The sequence below is a fragment of the Phodopus roborovskii genome, unplaced genomic scaffold, assembly GCF_943737965.1.
Source record: "Phodopus roborovskii unplaced genomic scaffold, PHOROB, whole genome shotgun sequence".
NCBI classification, from domain to species: Eukaryota; Metazoa; Chordata; class Mammalia; order Rodentia; family Cricetidae; genus Phodopus; species Phodopus roborovskii.
Window position 1 is genome coordinate 6,313,293 of NW_026126459.1, and position 25,973 is coordinate 6,339,265.

Genomic DNA, 25,973 nt, shown 5'->3' on the forward strand with positions numbered 1-25,973 from the left:
ACTTTCTGACTGGGCCCTGACAAGACTTGGCAGACTGGTCAGGTTCATGGCAAGGAGGGGGTACACATCTCTATGTTGGCTCACTCACAGGGAGAAGGCAGCAATTGTAGAGGACACAGAGTGCCATCATCCCTGTGGTCTAAGGACACTGACTCAGGCAGGTCCTGACAAGGGAGCAGGGGTCACTGTGAGTCACCCCTATTTCTTTATCTGCCTCTCCAGGGAGAAACTCCCAAGAGGTTTCATGGACACATGTCAAAGGTCTGTCCTATCCTGAGGCAAGAGGCTAGGCCCTAGGAGAAGAGTAGAGCTCAACACACTTCACCTCTTGCTGAGACAAGCAGCCTCCTGTCTAGGCAAAGGGCAGGGCAGATGCAACTCAAGCTCCACTCTGAGAACAGTTTCCTTTTCCACCCCAGCTTGGGTTTCGGCCTGTTTGCTGATGCAGGGAGGTGTAACTGGACTGGGCTGGCCAGAGCATTTGAAGATGGACAATAAAGCCATGATGAAAATGATACTTGCCTTGTTTGATCCAGAGCAGCCAGTGTGCTCAGCACTTTCCCACCCATTACTTCATTTAATCTTCATGAGGAGGTGCAATTAGTAGCCCCATCTTAGAGAGGATGGAACAAGGTGCAGAAGCAGGGGAGTGGTTTGCCCAAGGTCTCCCAGCTGTCTGTGGCAGGGTGGGACTGGAACCTGTGCGGAGAGGCAGAGAGCTTTTTACTTTTCTAATAAGTAAGCTTGGTGGCAAGTGATCTTATCCTTTGATTCCTCTCTCTCTGGCCCAAGAATATTCTTTCTACCCCTTTGTTGCAGAAAAGACCCCCAAGTAAGCCCTTGACCCTCTAGATCTTGTCCCTCACACTCTTCAGAGCCTGGAGTTAAATGGAGTTTTGAATGTGTGAGGATGTTATAGTGGATTGGCTGGGGCAGATTGCTCAAATCTCTAGGGTCCTTACCTTGAAATAGAGGGCTTGTTCCAGAAGTTTTAGCACCTGGGCTGGGCATTGTCCAGGCCCTTCATGTTCAAGTATGTCAGGGAGTTGAGCAGGTGATTATGGTACCTACTGAGTCAGGACCTGTTTACTGTAGTATAAATAGAAGTGGCTTCCCTGGGCCCCCTGTTGACAGGCAACCTGGACATGGGGCATAGAGCTAGGTGATTGTTTCTGTGTGGACCAAGACCTCCCTTTTGCTCCATAAGAGAAGGCTTGATATCAGGGGCCTTGTCTAGAAGTTTATGTTTGGCTTCAGTTTTCTTTGTGGTTTTTCTAGACATTGTTTCTCTGTGTAGCCCAGGCTGTCCAGGGACTTTGTAGAGCAGGCTGGCCATTGAGATTTGTCTGCCTCTGCCTCCCAAGTCCTAAGATTGAAGTAGTGTACTACTACCCCCCAGCTGGCTTTGAGTGTTCTAGCTATAGTTCATGTTTGGGTGGGGAGGGCTATATATCCATTATCTATGAGATGTCACACTTGTAAAGGCAGGCATCACAGTTCCTCCTTACAGGGCCTGACACTACCCACTGCTGATGAACAGAGTCAGACATGCCTCAAAACCTCAGCCAACCACTTACTAACTTTGTGAAGTTAGGGAAGCAACCTAACTTGGAACCCACTTCTAAACTCTAAAATGGATAGAATGTCTTTAGCACTGGGCTGCCATGAGGATGGAATGATTCAAAGACAAACTTCACAAATACCCTGCCCAGTCCAGCCCCGGTGCTCTTGGCAGTAGTAATGTGCCCTAGCTTACAAAGGAAAGCAGTGTTCCAGAACAAGTAAGTGGCTGAAACCTTAAGGAAATCAGCTAATGGCAAGGTGGCTGCTTGAGTCCCTGGTTTAGGAAAGTCTCCTTACCTCTGAGGCAGTTCTGCAAGTCCTCTAGCTGGAGGTGGGGGTGGGACTGACTGAAACCCAATTAATACTAATGGCCGATCAACAGGCCCACACGAAAAACCAAGTGGCAGGGAGGAGGGAGAGCATAAATACCAGATCCAAGCAGGATGGGGGCCATCCTAATCTTCTTCCAAGGAATAGGTGTCTCCTAAAATATCCTCCCAGCCCTGGCTGTACTGCACACAAGCTGAGGGACAAGGGGAGGCAGCTCCTAACCCACAAGAAACCCACAGTTTACAATGTGGAAAAGGACTGTGGTAGTGGGCACACCAAAGGGATGGGAGGTCAACTGTGTCTATCAGAGCTGAGTCACGGTGAGGGTGACTAACAGTCTCCTGAGGCCCACAGCAGTGGCCATTTCTCCATTCCAAAGGCACCCCAGAAACAAAACACGTCAAGAGTAAGCAGGAGGCTATTATATATCATGCTTTTAATACAAACTTAAAAAAATCTGGAACAATATAAACTGTACAGATTTGATCAATCTTTGTTTTGAAACTAAATCTCTAAACACACCAATGTCTCATTCCAAAATATTGCACAACGTTCTGAATACAAAATGTCTTGATTGCATTCTTCCTTCACAAGAGAAAAAAGTCATTGCCCTGATTCCAGCTCCTCTCCATGGCTGCTGCCTCAATGCCAATTCCCACCCCCAAGGAGAAACTACAGAATCAAGAGAAAGACAGCATTCTGGACTGACAGCTACATTCTTAGCAAGATGATCCACCTTCAGGTTTGCTCTTGGGTGAGAAGGCTAGAGAGGATGGGGAAAGGGGAGGAAAAGGTTTTATGTTCCTATTTTTTAAAGTTTGTTTTCCTGAAAAAATATTGGTTTCTCTCCTTTTAAGAAAAAATCTTGAAAAGAAAATTATGTTTCTTACATTAGAAATATACATATATTATATATACCTCTTACATTTTACAAATGTAGCAAATTATTCAATACAAACGGACACCAAAAAATGTAAAAAATAAAAAAAAGTTTTTCTATGAAACCAGGTAAATTAGTGCAGAGTTTTTTTTTTTTTTTTTTCTTAAAAAAAATAAAATTGAAGCAAAAATGCCTAGATTTGCGCTGAGACACTGACCTGGGCCAAGAGCCCAGTCCAGGAGTCACGTTCCTGAACACTCACTTTTCTTCCTGCATCAAATGACACAAGGGGCTGGGCTCCAGTCTCCCCATGTGTGAGAAAACAAGCTGGCTTGGGTGCAGGTGCGACCTGTGTGCACGAGGGAGGAGGGGCTGGAAATGGGGGTAAGGCAATACCCGACTTGTCCCAGAGAGGCTGGGCTGTCACTTGTGTGGGCGCTGAGGATGAAGGAACAGGAGGCCCAGAATGGGCTGGCTGGAGGAGACTAGGGACAGATGGTGCTGAGCTGAGAACTCAGGGTCTTGCCCTGCTGGGGGAGGTAGAGCTAGTGCCCAATGCAAGGAGAGGGGGTTGGCAGTGTCCATCTGGGCTGAACTCACTGCCAGGGCAGTTCCTTCCCACACAGAGTCCCCTGGGGAGGGTGGAGGTCAGGGTTTTGGTGCTTTCTGGTGGTGGGGCTTCTCGTCTGCCCACGAGATCCTATCTCACAGCATCAAGATCAAGTAGAGCTAGGTGAGGGCAGACACAGTATAGCAAGAGACAGGAACCAAGTTTTCAGATGGTGCAAATGCATTTTCACCTATAACCAAAAACCACAAAGTCTTAATTCAAGGCTCAGAACTGCCCACCACAGGCACTGTCTCCAAATTCTCTCCCTGTCCTTACCCTGGGCGAAGGTCACACAACAGAGTTGTTGAAGTCTAGGGACTCCTCTTAGGCAGCAGGTTTGGGTATTCCTCACGCCCTTCTGAGGTGTTTTTGTTTTTTTGTTCAAAAACAAAAGAGCAGATCCCTCCGCAGTCTGGAAAACCAGTTCCTTGTGCAGTGCTTTGCCCTGGAATTAGGCTTAGCCATGTGTCACCCCACCACATACACTGCCCTACAGCCTTACAAATGCACCATCAATCCACCCTGGGCCCATCCCCCAGCTTTGTATATAAATAAGCACTTCTTACAACCAAGAATCATACCCAGAGAGGGAAGTTCCATGTGGCTTGAAATCCGTTAGAACAGACAGCAAGCCACACACATTCACAGGCATGAATGCACATACACACGCACACACACACAAACACACGCACACACACACACACTCCCACCTCTATCCTGTACCCTAACCTCAGGCTCAGGGAAAAGCTGCACTGGGGAAGGAGAGTTTACATACAGTGTGTCTAGGAGGGAGTGAGGGATGGGGCCACAGGACAGAGAAGGATTACAACTAGAATACGTACTAACCTTCCTATAGTCACAGATATTAACTTTAGGGGGAGTGTGTCAAGTAGCCAGTCAGCAGCTCCCCATGACCCAGCCTGAGGGGGAGGTAAAGCTAGGGCCAGACATATTTGGGTGGTAGGACCTGAGAAGACAGCCAGTATGTAGAGGTCATGGACATAGGGCCAGTTTTTCCTTGTGAGCTTGAACACACCAATCCCAAAGGAGCATGAAAGGAGGGAGTGGGGAGCAGCAATTCACATCTGGACCATTCTCAGTGCAGGAAACCACTAAAGATGTCATATAGAAAACTACATGTCACAAAAAAACAAAAACAAAACAAAACAAAACAAAAAAACAAAAACCCAAACCAACCAAATGAAATCGGGGCAGGCAGAAAAATAGTTGGGGGCTGAGTTACACATGTCTTTGGGTTTGGGAGCCCCCTCCTACTCTGTGCCTGGGCGGATCTTTTTCCTAGCTGTGAGAATGAGAAGATTAGAATCTTTTTGTACAGTTCTCTTTTCCTCTGTTGTTTGGCCTTTCCTTTCTCTTTTCTGTGGTTGTGGGTGCTCCTGGCCTGGCAGACAGGAAGACAGTCAGTTGGCTAGCACAACAGGCTGGAAGGGCTGGTTGGGATATTGCATGGTGTTCAGGTTGTAGCTGAGGCCTTCTACAAAGGGTGTTTTCTCCAAAAAGAGGCTGTTAGTGCCACCTCCGAACACCTGGGACACATCAAAGCTGCTGTTGTTACAAGTGCCGGCTCCACTACTCCCAAAGGGGGCCGAAGTGCTGTTGCCCTGGCCATCTGCTCCATCAAAGAAGAGGCTGGGTGAGCCACCACCGTTGTACACAAATTCCTTGGCATTGGGTGAAAGCTGGGACTGAGAGGCCGGACTGGCTGTGATGAAGTTCAGTGAATGCATAGACAAAGAGAGGTTCTTGTGCTTCAGCAGGTTATTTGTGGGTGAGCGGGCCATGCGAGGCTGCTGTTGTGGTGGCTGCTGGCCACTAGCCCCACCGCTAGCCACACTCACACCACTTGATGCTCCACCACCCTTCTTCATCTTTGTGGAGCCAAATTTGGTGGCAGCAAAAGAGGCGGTAGTGAAGGTAATAGGCTGGGCAGATCTGGGGATAAAGGTTGGGCTGGGTGACTGGCCAAAGGATGGCGATGGAGAGTTAGACAGGGAGCTGTCCTGGCTGCCAATGGGCACAAACACCTGGGCATCAGGGTTGAAGCTGCTCTTGATCTCCTTGTCCAGCTCTGGGGCACCACCACCCTCACTGTCATCTAGGTATAGGACTTTCACAGTTCCCTTCTCACCAATCTGGTAGGATACCTCGAAAGGGTCAATCCAGACACTCAGTTCCTCGGGCACATTGGCACGAACATCCTCCACTGCTAGACCACTCCGCTTGGCAGCCAGCTCCACCACAGGGTCTACCATCTCCCCAATGTGGACACAGCGGAAGCCAGAACCTTTCAATGGCTTCTCAGGGTACCAGTGGCCTTCATACTTCTTTTTTAAAAGCCGCTCTAGCTCCTCCCCAAACAGGTCTGCCCGTCGCCGGGGCAGCTTGTTATACAAATAGGAGATGATGAAGTTTAGGGCCACTTTGATCTCCAGCTGCATGATCCTCTCTTGGGCAGAGAATCAGCACGGGATACGTGCACAGGCCAAGGGCAGTGGTGGGAGTAGAAGATGAATGGCCCTGGGATCCAGAGGGTTCTAAGAAGAAAAAAAGGAGAGGCTCATGATGAATACATATGCATAAAGAAAGGCATCCAGTACACACTGCCCAGCTGTGCTAGTGTGGTGATCAATGACAGAGGACAGACAGAAAAACACCAGCTTTTGATCACAGAGATCTAGTGCCACATTCTTTTCTTTCTGTTTGGGTCTATACAGCTCTAGTTGGCCTACAACTCACTATGTAATAGACCAGGCTAGCCTTGAACTTGCAATGATCCACCTGCCTCTGTTTCCCAAGTGCTGGGCTTACAGGCAAGAATGACCACTCCTGGCTTTGGACAAATCCTTTCTTTTTAAACCTTAGTTTCCTCATCAGTAACCTGAGGTTCAAAGACAAAGCTACCCTATACTAAGTACTTAGTAGGCACTTAGAATAGAACTGTGCTTTCTATCATTTTGAGAATTCAAGATAGTGTCAAAATGACATCAAAGGACTAAGGAATAAAACTAGGCCCCCAATCTAGCTGGATCTAACTCTTGCTGTCTCTGCAATGTCTCCATCAAATTGTGCCCCAAAACTGTCAAATGCTCGAAGACATAAGTTTCAAAGTTGTAGCTTCCCTCCTTCAATTGGATGAGATACAGGTCACTGAACATGAAGGGACACTGCCAACCTTTCACTGAGGCTTGAACTCCAAAAGCGCAATCTGTCAGCTCACAAGGGAATGGTTGGACCAGGAGAGCTGAGGGGAAGTGCAGGAAACAGGGCCTTGGTGGCTGGCAGGACGCTAAGAGAAGTAGCAGTGTAGCCTGAGGGAATCTCCACTTTCTGGCAAGGTTGAGAGTGATGAGGATAGCAGTGGGAAGAAATTTTCCATCACCCTAGAGCTTCCAGCTGGGGACCCATCATCACTCAGTCTCTCAAGGACTATCTGACCACCTGTCTTCAGCTCCAGAACAGATTTATCAAGTGTTTGGAGAACCCCGCCTGGGGGGCAGCCCAGGATAAACACTCAGATTGTTATTTTGGGATTCTTTCATAGCCAGATCCCACTGAGGTCAAAAAGCTTTACTTCCTAGGTCTGGGCAAGCCTCATGTTGCAGGAAGATGATCTGTGAGGTCCTGGGAGTCAACCATCTTAATCACATTTTCCATAGAAGGATGGCTTCTGCTTCTAGATTCCTGCTTGGGGAGAAACTAAACTGAAAAGGCCCCTCTACAGCAGGCAAAGCCAGAGCACATATCTCTAGTTAGACCTTTGAGCAAAGCCATGTGCTGACCTCAGCAAAGACAAGGTTTACCAGTGACCCAAGGGCATCTTCTGACTTGTGTGGGACTCAGGGCTACATTTTGATTAATGTTCTTTCTGGTTGAAAAGTGAAGTCTAACTCTAGGTTTGAGAATCTTGAGTTTTCTGAACAATTACTTTGACATGTTTTCATGTTAATTCTTAGGCCTGGGCTCAAGGTTTTTATGGAGCACGCCAAGAACCCAATCTTCAGAAGACTTGGGTGTGTACATCTGAGAAGGCACCCAGAGTCCATCTGTAGGAGCACATAAGTACCCCATTTAGTCACCCCCAGTCCATGTATGAGAGACAAGGAGTTGCTGCTCAGAATTCAGGGAATCCCAATTTCCCCTGTACCCTGGCCTCCAAACACATTTGCTAGTCTCTTCAAATGTCTACTCATAACACGGTGGTGGTGACGCATACCTTTAATCCCAGTGCTAGGGAGACAGAGGCAGATGGATCTCTGTGAGTTCAAGGCCAGTGTGGTCTACAAAAAGCTAGTTCCAGGACAGCCAGGATTGTTACACTGAGAAACCCTGTCTCAGAAAAATAAAACAAGACAAAAAACAAAACAAAACCCCAAAAAAGTCTACTCATGACCAAGATAGATTGGATCTAGGGTCCTTGGTTTAAAGAGAATAATAATTAAAAAGAATAAGGGATGTTGCACACCTTTAATCTTAGCATTTGGGAGGCAGAGGCAGGCCATCTTTGAGTTCATAGCCAGTCAGGTCTATAGAATGAGTTCCAGGACAGCCAGAGCTACATAAAAGACCCAGTCTTAAGGGGTGGGTGGGAATAAGGGGCTTAGTTGATGAGGGTCAGGGTCATCACCAGATGCAAAACTGAAAGCTAGTTACTATATTGTGGGCTTTCTCCCATGTGTGAATGTAGGCTTTTCTTTTGTGTGTGTCATGAGTGGGGGCTGGAGATACTGGTTTTTATGTTGCCCAGGCTGGCTTTGAACTTCTAGGATTCAGCTGGGCATGGTGGTGTGAGCCTGTAAACACAGCACTTGAGAGGTAGAAGCAAGTAAGCAAGCAAGCAAACAAACAAACAAACAAAAACAGAAGTTCAAGGCCAGCTAAACTAAAGCAAGAACTCTATGTTCGAGCAATTCATACCTAAGTTAGAAGCTTAAGAATGAAGGTTCAATGGACTAGAGAAATGGCTCAGTAGTTAAGAATATGTGCTATTCTTCCAGAGGACCTGAGTTTGACTCCCAGCACTCATGCCAGACAGCTCACAACACTCTGTAACTCTAGCTCCAAGGAATCTGATGCCTCTGGCCCCCTGAGGTACCTGTACTCATATGCACATACCCATATGAAGATACACTTATCTATGTGTAATTCCATGGTGGTCCACTGAAGGTACCCATTATGAAGAGACTGAAAAGCTGTAAAGAAAGTTGGCATCAGGTCTCAAAAAGAGGCCTACAGTTAAAGGTTGTGTTTCCAAAGGAATTTTTGGAAAGTAAAACAGAGAAAGTGTCATCATGACACTTTCTTCAAGGCACCATAGAACCTGTTATGTCCTCAAATTTTGCTGTATAATTGCCTTCCAAGTTATAACCCCTGAATGGTATAGCCTCAAAATAGGAACATTCTAAATGTAGGCCAAAGTCATTGGGAAATAAGTCTCTCACCCCCAAAATACAATAGCACCACTGTCATCATTCCTGCCTAGGGAACCAGTATTTGCAGCATGAGCAACTAAGGCTTCACATCAATTTATACCCTAGTGGTGTGGCTGCACCAACAAGGAAGCATAGTGTTCCTCGGCCTCTTTAATTGGAGAACAGGCCAGGCCAGATGGCTATGGTGTGGAACCTTACAGAAAGGCCAGATGACTAGAACAGGAGTGCCTGCTCTACCAGCTCCGACTCTGACTTCAAGAAGCTTATGGAGAAGAGGATTAAAGTCCAGGCACTATCCTGTCTTCAGCTAAAGATAGGAGTGACCATTTGGCTGAATTTGTTTTTAGGAAGCGATGGACAAATTATAGTGCTTATATATAAAATATTTATGAAAGTATGATGAGATTAAAAAGCTTAGAAATAACTACCCTTCCAACCCTTCCAAAAAGGAACAAGTAGATTTGGTGAGCAGCTGCAGAGGACTCAGACCTTTTCCAACAAAACACTAAAAAGGCAAAAAAATAAAAATAAAAATGTTGAGTAGCCAAGTGTGGTACCAGTCAGGAGACAGGCAGACCTCTGAGAGTTCAAGGCTAGCCTGATCTACAGAGCAAGTAGCAGGCTAGCCAACACTATATAGGGAAGACTGTCTCAAAAACAGAAAGTGTTTAATTGTAAAACCTCATTTTGACAATGTACTAAAAAGTTGCAAGTAAGCTAAGGTGTGCAGTGCCTATAATTCCAGCAGATAGAAGGTTGAGGTAGAAGAGTCAAAAGAGTCAGCCTGTGCTATACACGCAACATATATTTAAAAAAAAAAATCTGTCCAAACACCTTTCCCCTCCTTATGGGTTAAACCTTGACTTGGATCCCTTGTGTTGATGTGTATTTTAGCGTTTAGGAGAAAGATAACATGAAATAAGGAAGGAGCTCTGGTGCTACACAAAGCTTTCATCAACGTTGAATCCAGAGAAACTAATGAAAATGCAAAACAAGACAAAAAAAAAAAGGCTCACATTTTAGAAAGGGCGAGGTAAAGGTGAAGAATCTCTGATAACCCCCCCTCCACCAATTCAGGTATCTTAAATTCCCAACATCCTACAATCAAGCAAGTGTGTGGAGCATTTTAACATGGTCAAGAGAACAGCCACCGTGGACAGGGAACAGGCTCAGGCAGCTGTCCAACCGGCAATATGGGTTGCAGGATTTCCAGGATATGTGTGACCCTGACACCATCTCCCTGACAGTCTGAACCACCCAGGCCACACAAGAGTCCGGTGTAGGGCAGGGTTCTCTGGGAACTCAGGAGCCGAAGGCTCGCCTCACCCAAGGCGGAGCGCTCAGCACTCTGGGAGCCGTAGTTCTCAGGCCTCTGGGCACGGGTAGCAACTCATGACCTACTTTTCGAGCACACTACACTTCCCTGCACACGATGCGAGCACCCGGCCGGCTAGACCGCGCATGCCCGGCACCAGGACCTGGCCAAGGGTCCGAAGCAGAGGAAAAGTTTCCGATGCACATGCGCGCGGCGGCGAGTAGGCTCTCCCCCTCCCATCGCCGAAGACGTTTGGCATAAATTTGCCCATAAGGCCTCTCGCCGGCTATCTTTTCTCCCCACGTCCGTGTCCAGGCTAGACTTCAATAACTCTCCTCTATCCCTTCATGACCTCTCAAGCCTACTGGATTAGGGCTATGCGACTAAGGGGGCTTTTCCTGGGTGAAGCAGGTGGGGCTGCAGCCTCTTGATCTCAATGGACTATTGCCTGTCTGGGGTAGCTGTAGGAACAGTGTACTCAAGGAGAAACGGGCCCTTTCCACTTAATACCCAGTAGGCTAGGCTCCAGCATCCCCACAGCCAAGAAGGGAATGGCAGGAATTAGATCCAATTCTCCAGTCCTGTCGGCCAAAGAAATTCCTAGTTAAGCTGTGGGGAGGCATCCAGTCAACAATAAGGCCTGAAGCCGGGTGGGGGAGGTAGGGGGTCTTCAAGCCTCACCCCACTTCTAATACAAGTCTGAGAAACCAGACCCAGGTAAGCAAGCAAAATCCGTACATCCGAAACCTGGACATCTTCTAATACTCAGAAATTCCGAGTCTCCTCCCACTGCAAGGCCTACCCTAGGACCTGACTTACCAGATCCTTGGCAAACCTCCCCTGCAAGGTGTTAAAGCTCCCTAATCCTTCCTCCCACACCAGCTGTTTTCCCCAGTGCTTAAGTGAGGGGTGGGGGTAGGCCCTCAGACAGGCAACAGGGTTTTTATTGTTGTTGTCAGTAAATCGAAGAGAAACCCACTTCCAGAATAGGGTGGATAGAAATGAGAGAGAAAGGTTAGGCACTGAACTGGCACCGGAAACCCTGCCTGCTGGTCCTTAAGCCTGCTGTCTGAGGTTCTGGTTGCTCCCAGGGAAGGGGACGGTGACAGCTTTCCTTTCCCTCCTTAAATTTTGGTCAAGGGAGCAGTCCATTCTCCCAGGACCGAAGGGGAAGTTTAGAAATAGCAGAGATCAAACAGAATTAATACACTATCTGTCAGGCTCTTTGGGTACTTTTTCCCGCCCACAACAAGAATGTAAAGCTCAACCTGCAATAAATTGTTCAGCAACCCAAGGACAGTCTCCACTAACCTGCTCGGTCATCAAAAGGGGGTTATTAACTGTGTTAATAATCACTGCCCCGCTTCCCCTCACACGGGAAAGGCAGCAGAAAAACAAGGATCGAATCCCTTTCCCACCCCTTATTTATTTAACACAGACCGGAGTTTGGTTACTTTGGGGTGAACAAGGAAAACCTGGCGAGTTAGGCGTAAAGAAATGGGGAAGGAGGTCAAGGAGGAAACGCACTCCGCCCAGGAGAGGGCCGCATTCGGAACTAGGTACCCCAGGATCAAAGAGTGATGAGAGAGCGACACCGGCGGATCTAGGAAGAGGCGGCAGGGGACTGGGCCGGTGTGGTCGCCCCCCGCCCGCCCGCGCACTCACTCGGGTCTCCAAGAAGGGGCGCTCTGCTGGCCGCGGGACGGTGGTCTCTAGCCTAGCTTCCCTGGCGCCGCGAGGCTGAGGGCCACGGTGGCCTTTTACGTCGTTGAGGGGGACGAGGACCGAGTTCATATGATTCTTTCTGCTGTTTTTGGAGGTCGAGCTCGGCGGCGACGGCGCAGGGATGGCGGACCCAATGATGGCACCAGTCACGCGGTGGATGGAGGCCCGCCCGGGATGTGGCCGGCGGGCCAAGTCCTGTCCTTCTGGCCTCTGAGCTCCCGCGACACTCAGCCCCAACGACCTACACCTTCCCGCGCCCGGGCCCGAAGTGAGCAAAGTCAATGAAAAGTTTCACCCTCGGCAACCCTGCGCATGAATCTGCTTTCCCCACCCCTGAGTGGTGCGTCCCTCCTCCCAGCCCAGGCGGGTCCGGGACTACTTTTCCTCCCGTGAGGCCGGAACTACTTTTCTTCCCGTGGCGCCTTTAACCCCTCGCAGCCCAGTTGTGGGTTAGGGTACCTGATAGTGCAAGCAACGCAGTGTCTATCTTCTCACGGCTGATCCTCTAGACCGCGCCCTGCAGTGTCCTCAGCTGTGCTGCTCGCCCTCATGATCCATCTGAGCGCCTCGGCACCGGATTTCTTTTAAGGCTCCAGAGCAGTCTGAACTTGCCATGGGCGGTTTTTACCGGTGTAGACCAAGCTCAGGGAGGGTAGAGACTAGCCTGGGTGGGACACAGCAGACACCATCAGGGATTAGTCTGGAATACTTTGGGTGTCTTGGGTAGGGGTTGGCGTCACTGGGACCCCGGGGGCTCTTGCACGAGTCTGCTCCGCGCCATCCCCACCTCCCACAGTTTCCTGAGACCATGACGGCGCGACTCTTCCAACTCTGACGGTCCCCGTGGCTCTGTCGCACTCCCTGGTTCCGATCTGTTCTAAATTTGCGAAGATGGGGGCACGACTCCAGCTTTAGAATGGTTCTGGATCTGAACCCGAGCTCACCTAAATTTACTAGCGTCGCCTTCCTGGTGGGAACGGGGAAAATCGAAGGGAAGGGAGGAGATGGTGGGAGCAAGGAGATCGAGGGTCAGAAAAAGGAGCGGAGCACTCTCAGCCTTGAAATTTTTGTTCCAAACTCCAGATAATAGCGCTGGCCATGCGCAACCGCTACCACTCTGCCGCAGTCCTCGTGCTCTTCCGGGCAGGCTGTCCCTGCTCCGCTCGGGAAAGCACCAGAGCCACGCTCCTTCTAGCAACAGCGTAATCGCATAAGTGCTAGCTCTGGAAAAGTGTTCAGCCCGACCGCATCGGGCGGCGAAGCGAGGCGCACCTGCGGCCCCGGCCTGGACTTTGGTCACGCTCCCTCGGCGGTGTAGGGACAGTATAGGCTCAGAGATGAGGATGGTGGGATCTGTGTTGGAGGGCTGGACTGTCAGACCACGAGGCTGGAAGACCGCTGGCCTTATGTATAGCCCCTTCCCCCACCCCCGCTCGCCTGTATTTTCCAGTTCTCCAACTCGTTTCTTTGTTCATGTTACTGAGGGTTCTGGTACAACTGTAGTTTCTGAACCCACGTGGGGTTCTGTGGAGATCGGAAAGGTACGAACCGTGTTCGTTTATTTTCCTTGATCACTTTGGCAAGAGCAGAAAGCAAAGGTGGCATGGAGATTTAAATACGCTTTGCTGGACAGGAGAGAAACGCCAGGAGGGGGCGCAAACTCTGTGGTGTGCGTGTGTAGCATCCCCCCACACTCCCAGTTTGACAGCCCACCCCTCCTGAGATTACTTGTAGTCTCGAGCGTCAGCAAGCGTCATACACACCCCTCTCCACTTTACCATTTTACCCTCCCTTTTCTGCACCCCTGACCACTGGAGTGTTCTATCTACGCTGTGAGACCTCCCACCAGGATGAAAGCTAAAAATACAATAGACAAGTTAGCAACAGCCCTCCCATTGGCTCTCAGGCAAGAAGTGGCGTCTGATTGGGTTTTGAATACAGCTTCTGGGGAGCGGGTATTTGCCTTAGGTATCGAAAGGGATGATGGTATTTGTAGTCGGTAAATAGAAGCGCCCAAGGAAATAGGTGTGTTTATATCCCCATTCTGCCACCTAATGTGTTTTCTGGATTTAATGCAACAGTTATGTGGTAAAGAGGAATTCTCTTCTCTTCCCCAATGTGCAATTTCATCTTGCTAGGGCTTAATTGTAAAGTGAATTACTACTCAAGCATTTTAGAGTCCCCTCCCATTTGAATAACCATATACTGAAAGACATACACCATATTTTCACAAGGGTCAGCTCTGGTGCCTGCAGAGGTGGAATCAACCACCCCTCAGAGAGCAAAGCAAGTCATGCCAGTCACTATTACCAATGACAAGTAAAACTGATCAGAATCGGAATAATTAACCCAAAATGAGTCACAATGAGACACACACACACACACACACACACACACACCAGGTCAAAGTTTTATATTGTTTCTTTGAAGTCATCCAAGAAAAAGAGTTTCTCTTTTTGATTCTTAACTGTTACACAGAGAAACTCCCGTCTCGAAAACCCAGGGTAGGGGGGAAGGAAAGAGTATCTCAAGAATTTGCTTATTCTTAACATCTCCTGCCATTGCCGGGCAGAAGCAAGGACAGCATGACAGAAGCCTACATTCTAGGAAAGTGTGCCTCTAGAGAAATGCTGGTAAAGAAGAACACAAACTATGATTTTGTTAAGATACCAAAAGGCAGTATTCAAATGAACAAACATTTTTAGCTTTGGTGGTGGCTACTTGGGGATAGCATTAATAAGGAATCAAGTTTCCAGGAATTAATGGAATCCAAGGCAAAGAATATTTCACATTTACAACCTAGCCTGAAGCTATTAAAAAACCACAGGTCAAAACGGTAACTCATAGTTTGTCTGAAATTTAACCAGTTCGGTTTGATTCCCTGGGAATTTTCTTACTTTATAAGTTGCTACGTGGGGTGTGGCAATAGCAGCCTGTGCCTGTCATCACAGCACAGTAAATGTAAAGGTGGGATTGTCACAAGATTTAGGTCAGCTTTGTCTCATAGTGAGTTCCAGAACCTCTAGGGCTCATGGCAAGACCCTGTCCCCCCAAAAAGCTGCAATATGATCAAAATATTGTCTATACATGTGTGAAATTCTCAAAGAATGGAAAAAAAAATACCACACTGAAAAAAAGTTGCTAATTGGTAAACCAAGGTCAACATTTGGTAGCTGTATTTTGTGATATATATTAACACATTTTACTATAGCTGTATGTTGATATATAACAATGTCTTCCTGTGTGTTTGCATATACACACAAAGGGGTATATTTGTACATTTTTTATTACAAATACTTTTGTGTGCGTATTTGTGCTCACTTGTCATGGTACACATGTGGTGATCAGGTTTCCTTACTGGAGTCACATCACTGGCCTGCTCTATTGTTTGTGTGTGTGCTTTTATGAGTATTGGTATTCTGTCTGAATTTATGTCCAGATGTACCATATGGGTGCAGTTCCATGAAGGTCAGAAGGTGTCAGATCTTCTGGGAACTGGATTTACAGATGGTTATGAACCACTATGTGAGTGCTATGAGTTGACCCTTGATCTAGAATAGCAGCCAGCAGGTACCCATGGAGACCAGAAAAGGTAGTGAGTTACCCTGGAAATAGTTACAGGAGGTTGTGAGCTGCCTGATATAGGTGCTAGGAAATGAACTCAGATTTCTCCACAGGGTTTCTCAGTATTGCTTTGGAGCCTGTCCTGGAACTAGTTCTATAGACCAGGCTGGCCTCAAACTCATAGTGCTGGGACTAAAGGCGAGCGCCACCAACACTCGACAACAGGATTTTTCTGTGTAGCCTGGGCTGTCCTGGAACTAGCTCTGTAGACCAGGCTGGCATTGAACTCATAGAGATCTGCCCGCCTCTGCCTCTTGAGTACCTTGACCCAAGGGGAATTATTCTAATGCTCAAGATAGACCCCTCTCCCTCCTAAAAAAAATAGTTTCAAGAGCTTTCACTTTATCCAGTTACTAGTAACTCGCTGTACTGGGGGTTGAACTCGGGAACTAATGAATGTTATACCAAAGAGCACTCTATTACTGACCACAATGGAGGTATCCTTATCCCATTCTATTTTCTCAGTCTCTGGTCAATCAGAAAGAAAACAAAGCAACAGTGGGATTAGAAAATTAGGCCAGGGTGGGCAGTGGTGGCACATACCTTTAATTCAGCACTTTCAGGACAGCAAGGGCTATTAAACAAATAAACTCTGTTAAAAAAACAAAAACAAAAACAAACAAACAAACCACCAGAATATTAAGTGACAGAGAAATAGATGCAACAGCTAAGTTGAACTTGCCCACTAACCCATGGTGAAGGGAGCATGCCCATGTTCTGAACATGAACATAAGCTCCCTAATGCTCTTTTGATGGCATTCCATTGAGGCAGACTAAATGCATCTTAGGGGACATTTCCTTCAAACTAAAGAGTGGCTTCCCAAACACTGGTAGATGTTAGGTCTAAACCACGTGACCAATAAATACTCGGGATATGCTTAAGTTTAAGGAAAGAGCACACATGTCAGGCCCCTAAGTTTGATCCCCAACAACACCAGAAAGAAAGAAAAAAAAAAAATACCCCCCAACACACACTTTTCATTACATATCTACACTAAAGATCTTAAAAGTCACTAGCGTATAAAGTACAAGTTGGGCATGGCAACACACATCTAATCTCGGTACTTATGGAATATGGGGCAAAAGAATTCCCAAGGCCTGGATGGAGGACACAGCCCAGCTTGAGGTATAGCAAGGGTCTATCTCTGAAACAGGCAAACAGCATCAACCTGAAAACAATCCTGTTTCCTGCTTCCCCTGGCACTTTAGAACTGTTCCAGGCTCCCTGAGCACAACCCTAAGTTCCACACCACCTTACCACAGTTTCTCAGCACACAAGTCCTGCATTTGCCTACAGGTTCCTATGCTCCCTTCAAGGCTGTTTATCACTTTACATTGAACATGTCATCTACTGGGAAGACCATGGCTTACAAGGTGGTTAGTAACCACCAAATGCTTCAGGAATACTCAGGAACCATTACCTGGGAGTACAAGGGGAAATTAAATTGCAGGTTGGAAGACATCAGAGGATGTATTTGGCACAGGTCTGAGGGATGAGTGGGAGGTGTTAGCTAAGCAGAAGTACTACAGTGGGAAGATCAACAGGTTAAAAACTAAGGCACACTGAGACAGGAAAACGCATAAGTCCAGGAAGAACCCAGTGGTCACAAACCACAAAGAGGGTAAAAGGGCCAGGCAGGAGCAAAGCACCTGGAAGTTTTCAGGATTAGCTTTATTGGTGGTCAAGACCTTGTCCTGCTTTTGGGGAGTGCTTGCCAAGCTGGCCCCCAAACCCTTCCCTGAGGCCTGTGACAGAAACTATCTCAACTCTAGTCATTACATTATATATAACCAAGAGCTTTGTTTTTTTTTTTTGTTGTTGACCCAAACCAAAACCCTCAATAAAAGGTATTTCAGGAGAGATGGCAAAATAGTTAAGAGCAATGGCTACTCTTCCACAGGACCCAGGTTCAGTTCCCAGCACCCAAGTGGCAGCTCACCACTAACTCCAGTTGCAGAGGATCCAACACCCTCACAAACACACAAGCAGGCAAAATACCAACGCACTTAAAATAAAATAAATAAATGTTATTTCTCGCCAGTTTTGCTACTCAGTTGCAGCATAAACAAGGCCAAGTACATATCCAGGACCCAGATCTATGGCACTAAAGATCTGTTTAACAATACATCTAAACATGCAGAAACCCCCACGCCAGGAAAATGTCACACCAGCAGACAGAAATGAATTGACCCAATGGGTATGGCTAAATTTTCCAGTTTTGATAGTTTACTTACAAGGTATTTGTTAGGGCTGGTGAGATGACTCAGTAGTTAAGAACTCTTCTTGCTCTTGCAAAGGACTTTTGTTTGATTCTCAGCACCCACATAGTGGTTCACATCCATCCCTAACTCCAGGGGTTCTGACTGATGCCCTGAGCTCTGCAGGGACCAAGCATGCACACAGTACATATACAAACAGGCAAGACATTCATACACAAAATCCTAAACAATTTTTAAAAGGAAACATCCCTTCATATAAATACATATGTATTTTATGAAGCAAATCATTTTCTAATTTAGTTAATTTTATCATATTTTCCTCACTATTATTGTAGGATATCTCATTTAAGTATTAAAAAGCCCAGGTATGGTCACTCACATTTGAAATGCCAGCACTCTGAAGGCTAAGGCAGGATTGCAACAATGTCCAGGCTAACCTGAGCTAACGAGTGATGAGTGTGGGGAGGGGGGGAAGGTGAATAGGAAGAAAAAATTAAAAGGCACAGGTGGCCTCTGAGTTTTTTGTTATTGCTTTGGAGCCTGTCCTGGAACTCCTCACTCTGTAGACAAGGCTGGCCTTGAACTCACAGAGATTTGCCTGCCTCTGCCTCCTGAGTGCTGGAACCACCAACGCCAGGCTCACCTCTGAATTGTTCCCAGTGGCAGTAATAGGACTGGGCGCTTCATGGACCCCTCGGCCTCTATTACGGTTTCACTCACCAAAACCTGGATGACCACAAAGTAGACTCTCAAAGGTACCAGAAAATACACACCAACTTTATTAGAACAACAGAAATTTCCAACTTCAAAGAAGGAAAATAACATGAAGCCAGAGCCACCTGGGAAGTGTCACATCACATTACTGTTCTGATGGCTCCTGGCCACAATGAGCGATACAGGAGACCACCACCATCATAGATGCTGCAAGGCCATGCTTTTGCCTGTGTCAGCTTGGTTATCAAGGCCACAGACAGAAGACTCACTTTGCAGCTTTGGGTGTGGAGAGAATCTATCAATGTAGAGAGCAGAGCCTTGTTTCTCCATCTAGAACAAAACAAACTATGAACTAACCTAGCAATTTTCCTTCCAGTCTGCTAGAGTGCTCTGTGAAGACCTCTCTTTCATCCCCACCAGTGAGGTGAGGGAAAGACAGGGGCAGGGGGCCAAGATACTAGGTCTAGCAGGATGTTCTGGTGACATGCTGGGCTCCAGTCCCTTTCTGCTGGTGGTAGTAGGCGTCTTTTCTGGCAGCTGCAACAGCTTGATGGGGGAGGAAGGACCAGCCCACCCATCACCTCTTCTTGAAGCCGTATTTTTTGCGTTCATAGAACAGGTCTGTCTTAGAGCTCCCCAAATTGACAATCTTTGGGCAACCGTCTCTCTGAAAAACAGAACCATGTTGTTAAGTCCTTGAAATTGGCTTCAGAGATTTAAGATTTAGCCCAGAAGCACAAAAGCATGAGCACCTGAGAGTTCGCAGTCCACAGCCTGAGCCTACCATCTAACCCCCAACACCTCCCAACAAAAAAACAATTTCTAAAAGATCTAAGCAAGGGGTGGTAGTGCCACACACTTTAATTCCAGCAGGAGGGAGGAGCAGGTGAGTGGAGGCCAGCATGGTCTACAGATCGAGTTCCAGGACATCCAGGGCTACACAGGTAAACCATGCCATGAAAAAAAAAGAAACCAAACCAAACCAAACCCAAACCAAATCACCACCACCAAAAATCACATTATCAATGTGTTTTGCTCTTTAAGTATATCCAAACACTTTCATTTCCTTAACTGGGGAAGGCACCCAGATCACGCAGAACTGTCTCTTCCGCAGCTTTTATGAGTTTTCAGAGAACCTTTTTAAATTAAATCCACCCCCCCAAAAGAAACAATTTAAAATTTACTTAGCATGTATGCACATACACATGCTATGGTATCAGCACAGAGCTTGGAGGACACTGGGTTCTGGGGACTGAGGTCCAGTTGTCAGGTTTAGCAGTAAAGGCCTGTACTCAGTGGGAAATCTTGTCAGCCCCTCAAATACCATTTTATAGCTTTTGGGTTAATGGTCTATTAATCTTTCCAGTTATCCTAAATAAAATAAACTACGTGAGAATGGTAGAAATGGCATGACAACAAGTGAAAGAAATGTTTCTCAGTCTGAGAAATGACAGTGAAGTGGTTAGAGGAAGTGCATGGATTACACCAAGCACCTCCCATCATCATTCATACTGTCTTCTATCTCCAATATATGAATGATCTGCAACTTACACTCCTAGCCAACATTATCATATTTCTTCGTATTTAATACCTCATTAGAAATATGTGGGTGCTGAAGAGATGGCTCAGTGGACTGGCTGCTATTAAAGGTTGGGTTGTTCAACCCTTGTACTGCAAAAATAAATAAAAATACATTTTAAACTCCACAACTGTTATTTTTCTTATTCTGTGTTTGGGATCAGGGAGATTTGTTTGCCATCACATCATGAGAATATACAAACTAGTCCTTCATTACCAAGGTTTGAAGATATTGATGAGTCCTGGTTAGAGTTAATGATTTGTAAGACAGGGTATCCCAGACTGGTTTTATTATTTTTGGTTCCTTGAGATAGATTTCTGCGTGTAGCCCTGGCCATCCTGGAATGCTCTGTATAGCCCAGGCTGGACTCAAACTCAAAAGATCTGCATTCTTCTGCCTCCTCAGTGCTGGAATTAAAGGTGTGAACCACCAATGCCTGACCCCAGAATGGTTTTAAACTGGGAATTCTCCTCCCTCAGTATACCAAGTGCTGGCATTACAGACATGCACCACCATGCCTAACTCCTGATTCTCGATTATTTTTGAGGTTTTGAAAAACTAAAAATGAGGATACCTAGCTCAGCTTACTGGCCTAATTAATTACCTTATAAATTATAAAAGATACAGGAAGAGGAGAACAATAAGGAGGGGTGGCTTTTGCTGCAGGAAGATTTCTGCACAGGAAAAAGCCTAGGCACTGCATCTACATGACCATCTGTCTCTAAGGGTGAGAGACTGGATCATGTCACAAGACTGCTTTGTGTTCCTTGGAAACTAGTGCCAAGTAATTGTGAGCTTGAGCTCAGGTGTCCTCAGAACATTCCATATAACGGGAGTAGGTGAAGTGACGTCTAAAATAATTCTCGGGGGCAGAATGAGGGACAGGGATCCAAAGGTATCAGATCACAGGGTGCATGCTGACAAGTGAGATGGCAATTACTGTTTAGTAAACATTCTTTGGTTCCAAGTTTAAGTCAGAAACAGACTCTAGCTGTAATTCAAAGTTCAAGAAAGTGTTGTCTCTTAAGAATTGTGTGTACCTCCTCTTTCCATTATACTTAGTACTTCCTAGTTCTTAAGTAACAAATGTCCAGACAGTGTGTGTGTGTGTGTGTGGGGGGGGTGTCTCCCAGGAATACTTTATAGGCACAGTACCAAAAACAGAGCATCATCCATGTATTACAGATTAGGCACTGTTACCAAGACTCGAAAAAAGAAAAGATGGACATGATCTACAGCTGTGGAAGACAGAATACAACCAACTGAGTTCTAGTTGTCTAAGGAATTGGAAAGAGCATTTAGGGCAGTAAATTGTTCAAACCACCAACTGAAATTATGATTTCATACTTAATCGACAACTTTCTTCTTTTCCCAAACAACAGTAGATTCAAAAGAGTAAACAATACTTTTCAGCTGCTCTAAAACTCTATCCTGGGCCAAGTACCCCTTTGTTTCTCTAAGAAGGACAGGGAAAATCAGCAAGCAGATAAAGGTATTAGTGGGCCAAAGCACTCATCAGTGGGGGAAAACCAACTCCAGGCAAGCAGTCCTCTTAACACCACATGCCCCCACACAAATAGATGTTAACAAAGAAATTCAACCAAACCGAACCCAACCCTGTAGTATTGAGTACAGTGAGAAGGCTATTTCCAACAGAAATCATTTGTTTATCCTGTGGCATAAAATGCAAGCAGGGAATAAGAAAACCCTGAAGCTCATCCATGGAGAAAAACGCTCTCTATTGGGAACTCTAGCTAAATGCTTCAGTGTGGCTTCCCCAATCAACTTTTGCTGATGTGGTAAGACCTGATTTGATGATGTTTTGCTATCTACCTGCTACTTGATATTTATTTCCTCACCTTTGCAAGTCAACCAAAACTGAAAGTGAAGCTATCATATGTCATCTTCTGCAATACATAGAACAACCTCCTCTCCCTCCTCCAAGCCCTATTTGGCTTCTGGTAATGGTGGTGGGTAACAGCACATGTGTAGTGCAGGGGCAGCTGAAAGGGGGTGCTGTTAGCATCATGAGCACACACCAAGAAGGACTTAGAAAAGCATAACATGATGTAATGTGGACACAAGGTTTAGTCAGACAGCCTGGGATAGAGTATAAAAACGAGGATAATAACCTCTACCTACACAGTCATGTGGTATGAGGAATAAGAGAGAAATTACATTTACAAACCTCCTACACTTTACTCTTGGGAAGATGAAGTTACATAAATATTGTCTTATTTTAGACTAGGTACTCCAGCACCCTCTATTAGTCTAGTGAGATTGTATTCTACTTCCTTTCATTTTGTCACAAGAGAAACAATGCCTTGTTGCTAGGACCTAATATTATTCTAAGAACAGGGTTAAATCCCTGTAGCCTGACCTACAAGCCCTCTCACTGAGCCTTGTTCAGAGAACCAAAGGCTACCTATACATTTCCTTTCCACACTACACACCTTTAAGAAACAAAAGCATAAGGAAAACTGGCAATCAATTCATTACACAACACCATTGTTTTTAAAGGTGGGACCAACCAGAACTAACTCTAATTCAATTTTGTCACCATACACACCAAACTGTCCTTGATCACAGTACTCAAGAGAACTGAGTTGGGCATGTAACCCTAGTAGCTACCTAGAAGGCTGAGGCTGAAGGAACGCTATGAATTTGAGGCCTAGGACACAGGGCAAGACTACCTCAACACTCCCCCCCCCCCTTCAAAGATAACTACTACTGATGTGGGTATGCTGGTACAAATTTGTAAGCTCTGCAGTCAGAAAGCTGAGGAAGCAGAATTTTTAGTTCCAGACTAGTTTGGGACAAATACTTGATATCTATGTCTAGCATGAAAAAGAGGAAGACAAAACTATTGAGTGTCTAGTAAACACCACCTATGTGCTCTTTATAACTCAAAAACAAAGGATGTTATATATGCATAAGAATAGTAATGAGCCTTTAATTCCAGCACTGGGAGGCAGAGGCAGGTGGATCTCTTGAATTTGAGGTCAGCTTGATCTACAGAGTTAGTGCAAGGACAGTCAGGGCTACACAGAGATATCCTGTCTCGAAAAACAAACAAAAAATAATAAGGAACTGACAAGATGGCTCAGCAACAATGCTTGCTAATGTTATATCAACCTGACACAAACTAGAATCATTTTGAAAGAGGGAATCTCAACTGAGAAAACCCACTAGACTGCCCAGTGATACATCTCTGTGATTGATAATGGATGTGGGAGAGCCCAGCCTATTGTAGGTGGTGCTACTCGTGGGCTGGTGATCCTGGATGCTGTAAGGAAGCAAGCTTAGCAAGCCTCAAGGGAGCAAGCCAGTAAGCAGTGATCCTCCATGGTTTTTGCATCAATTCCTGCCTCTAGGTTCCTGCTCTGAATTCCCACAGTGGCCTGTTACATGGTGAGGTAGGAAAAATAAATCTTTTCCTCCCTAGTCTGCTTTTGATCATGGTGATTCATCACAGCAATCAATACAAACCCAACTAAGACAGCAAGTAAATATACTTGCCAAGCCCAACAATTTGAGTTAAACCCCCAGGACCAGAGTGTAAAGGGAGAAATGACTTCCACAGGTTGTCCTTTGATCTCTACACAGGTCCATGCTCATTCACCAGAGACATCAAAGCAACAGAGAAAAGGTTCTCCAGATTGCTGATACTGACAAAGACAGGCTTCTCTTGCATTCTGCCTTTGATACAGAATAATTGCTCTTTACTAGACCACATCTAGTTGGGCTCACAGGCTTGATGGAATTACCTACATGACTAGCTGAACACTGCAATCTCCATAGACCAGAAGAGAAAGCCATGGGTGACAAAATGGTCCAAAGGAAAAGAAAGAAAGGCCAGGCAGGAAAGCTTAGTCTACACTCACATCCTTCTCCTGAATTGTGCACTCTTTACAATAGTAGGCATCAGAGACTCCAGGACCTCCACAGATCACACAACGGCCCTGGTAAGATCCATAGTTACACTCATCACATATTCGAACCAGGGTGCAGGGTCGCACATAGGAGTCACAGATCACACATTTGCCATCACCTGCAAAGGAAGGAGAATGGAGTTATAGTCACTAGCGATTACTTCCTAAAGATCTTTGTTCTATGGGGGAAATAACTAGTGTCGCTTTGACTGTGACTTTAGGCCTTTCCTCCATCTTGACAGCATCTGCCCTATCCTATATCTTACTTTAGTTTCCTTCAACATATACAAATGTTAACTCATATATGGGAAGAGTTTGGGGCATTAGCTGGGAGCTTATAAGACTATGTAGTTATCATCAACAAAGTGCATGCTTTCCTGCATACACATTGGATGGGAAGGTTCACACTACTGACGGTTATTTTTCTTTTTAAAGATTTATTTATTATGTACATAGTGTTCTGCCTGCACACCAGAAGCAGGCACAGATCTCTTTATAGATGGTTGTGAGCCACCATGTCGTTGCTGGGAATTGAACTCAGGACCTCTGGAAGAGCAGCCAGTGTTCTTAACCTCTGAGCCGTCTCTCCAGCCCCATACTCTGACAGTTCTTAATATCCAAAAGTAGACATTTTTTTTTCCAAAACCTAAATATGAAGTACTAAAAGTGTGCAAGCTCAAGTGAGAGGAAGTGAGGGGGGGACTTTGGTTGTAGCCAGACATTCAGTGTTCTTTGCAGTCTGGCATATCCATCCAATGCTTCTTTGCTGTTCCTCTAAAATTAAAGGCTTGTGGGCTCGTCAAAAAGCAAAGGAAGGCAGGCAATGTGTGAGAGGGCATGTTCCACTCACATTTTTCACACAGTCTTCCGATAGCTGTAAGGTAAAAGACAAGTAAAAAGTAGAGTTAAAATTAAAATGGTGACTTAGCAAAGAAGTTGTTCCTCAAGCTGGGGATAGAGGATGGGGCAGGTAGCAATGACTGCAGTAGCTGATCAGGACAGCTGTCTTAGTCTCCTTTTTCTCCACTCTCCACCCCCTTTGAGACAGATTCTCATTGTATAGACTGGAACTTCTTATGTAGTTCAGGCCAGCCTCGAACCCGCAGCAATTATCCTGCCTTCAACCTCCCTGCAGCTGGGATTACAGTCGTGAACTACCACGCCCTGCCTATGCCCCTAAATTTTGCTTTGCACCAACGCCTTGTCCCCATAGTTGTCCTGAATGCTCTAAGCAATGTAGCACGGCTTCTCCAGACCTGGCACAGACCCTCCCGCCAACTTCAGGCTCCCACATGCGCGCTCCTGCCCTCTTATCAGAAGCCACAAACCGGTGCGCACCTCCAGAATACCCAGGGACCTTAAGGCGCGAAACGTGGAGCCCCCAAGCCAAGGTCCTAAAAAGGAAGCGAATACCCCACTCTCCCGTTTCTAACAACATCTCACTTCAACGGAAAGGAGCAGGGAGTCAACTCACCAACACCAGCCTGCTTGCGGCAGAAAATCAAATCTGGATGATGTTTAGCCATAACTCTTCCACAAGCCGGCGGCCGGAAGCTTAGAGAATTTCCGCTTGACCTTTAACCTACGCCGTTCCTACACCCAGTTCTCCATCATGATTGGCCGTCAAGGTGCCCATCAGAATTTGCCCTTCCTTGCACTAAAATCCCGCTAGTTCTCGCGAGTTTTCTCAGTGTAAGCTCCCCTTACCCTAACAGGTGCATCAATGACTTTAATAAAAAAATTTTTTCTTCCCGACTTGAACGCATAAACTAAGCTTTTTTCTTGGATAAAATTTCTACATATGGCTGGGTGATGGCGTAGCACAAGCCTTTAGTTCCAGCACTCGCGAGGCAGTAGTGGTAGGCTGATCTGTGAGTTCGAGAACAGCCAGGGCTGTCTCGAAAAAAAATTTGTACTTATGCTACTTTTTGTGCTCGGGGTTGTTGCCAGGGCCTCATTGTATGCTTCCGCAAAATATGTGGTTTGGGGGTTCCCCTTTTAGGATGACCTTGAACTCCTGACTCCACTCCT

At 46.2% G+C, this 25,973-nt stretch overlaps 2 protein-coding genes across 2 annotated transcripts; both read right to left on the bottom strand.

Annotated features, from left to right (window-relative positions):
* Positions 1–2,312: 2,312 nt before the first annotated feature.
* Tob2 (transducer of ERBB2, 2) lies at positions 2,313–12,203 on the bottom strand. The gene is made up of 2 exons (XM_051189454.1): positions 11,814–12,203; positions 2,313–5,938 (listed from the first exon to the last, which is right to left on the bottom strand). Exon 2 carries the CDS (start codon positions 5,840–5,842, stop codon positions 4,805–4,807), a length of 1,038 nt encoding a protein of 345 aa, XP_051045411.1. The 5' UTR covers positions 5,843–5,938; positions 11,814–12,203; the 3' UTR covers positions 2,313–4,804.
* Positions 12,204–18,480: 6,277 nt separating this feature from the next.
* On the bottom strand, positions 18,481–25,483 carry Phf5a (PHD finger protein 5A). The gene is made up of 4 exons (XM_051189458.1): positions 25,417–25,483; positions 24,793–24,816; positions 23,895–24,061; positions 18,481–19,098 (listed from the first exon to the last, which is right to left on the bottom strand). The coding sequence occupies exons 1-4, from the start codon at positions 25,466–25,468 to the stop codon at positions 19,009–19,011; spliced, it is 333 nt and encodes a 110-aa protein (XP_051045415.1). The 5' UTR covers positions 25,469–25,483; the 3' UTR covers positions 18,481–19,008.
* Between the last annotated feature and the right edge of the window lie 490 nt (positions 25,484–25,973).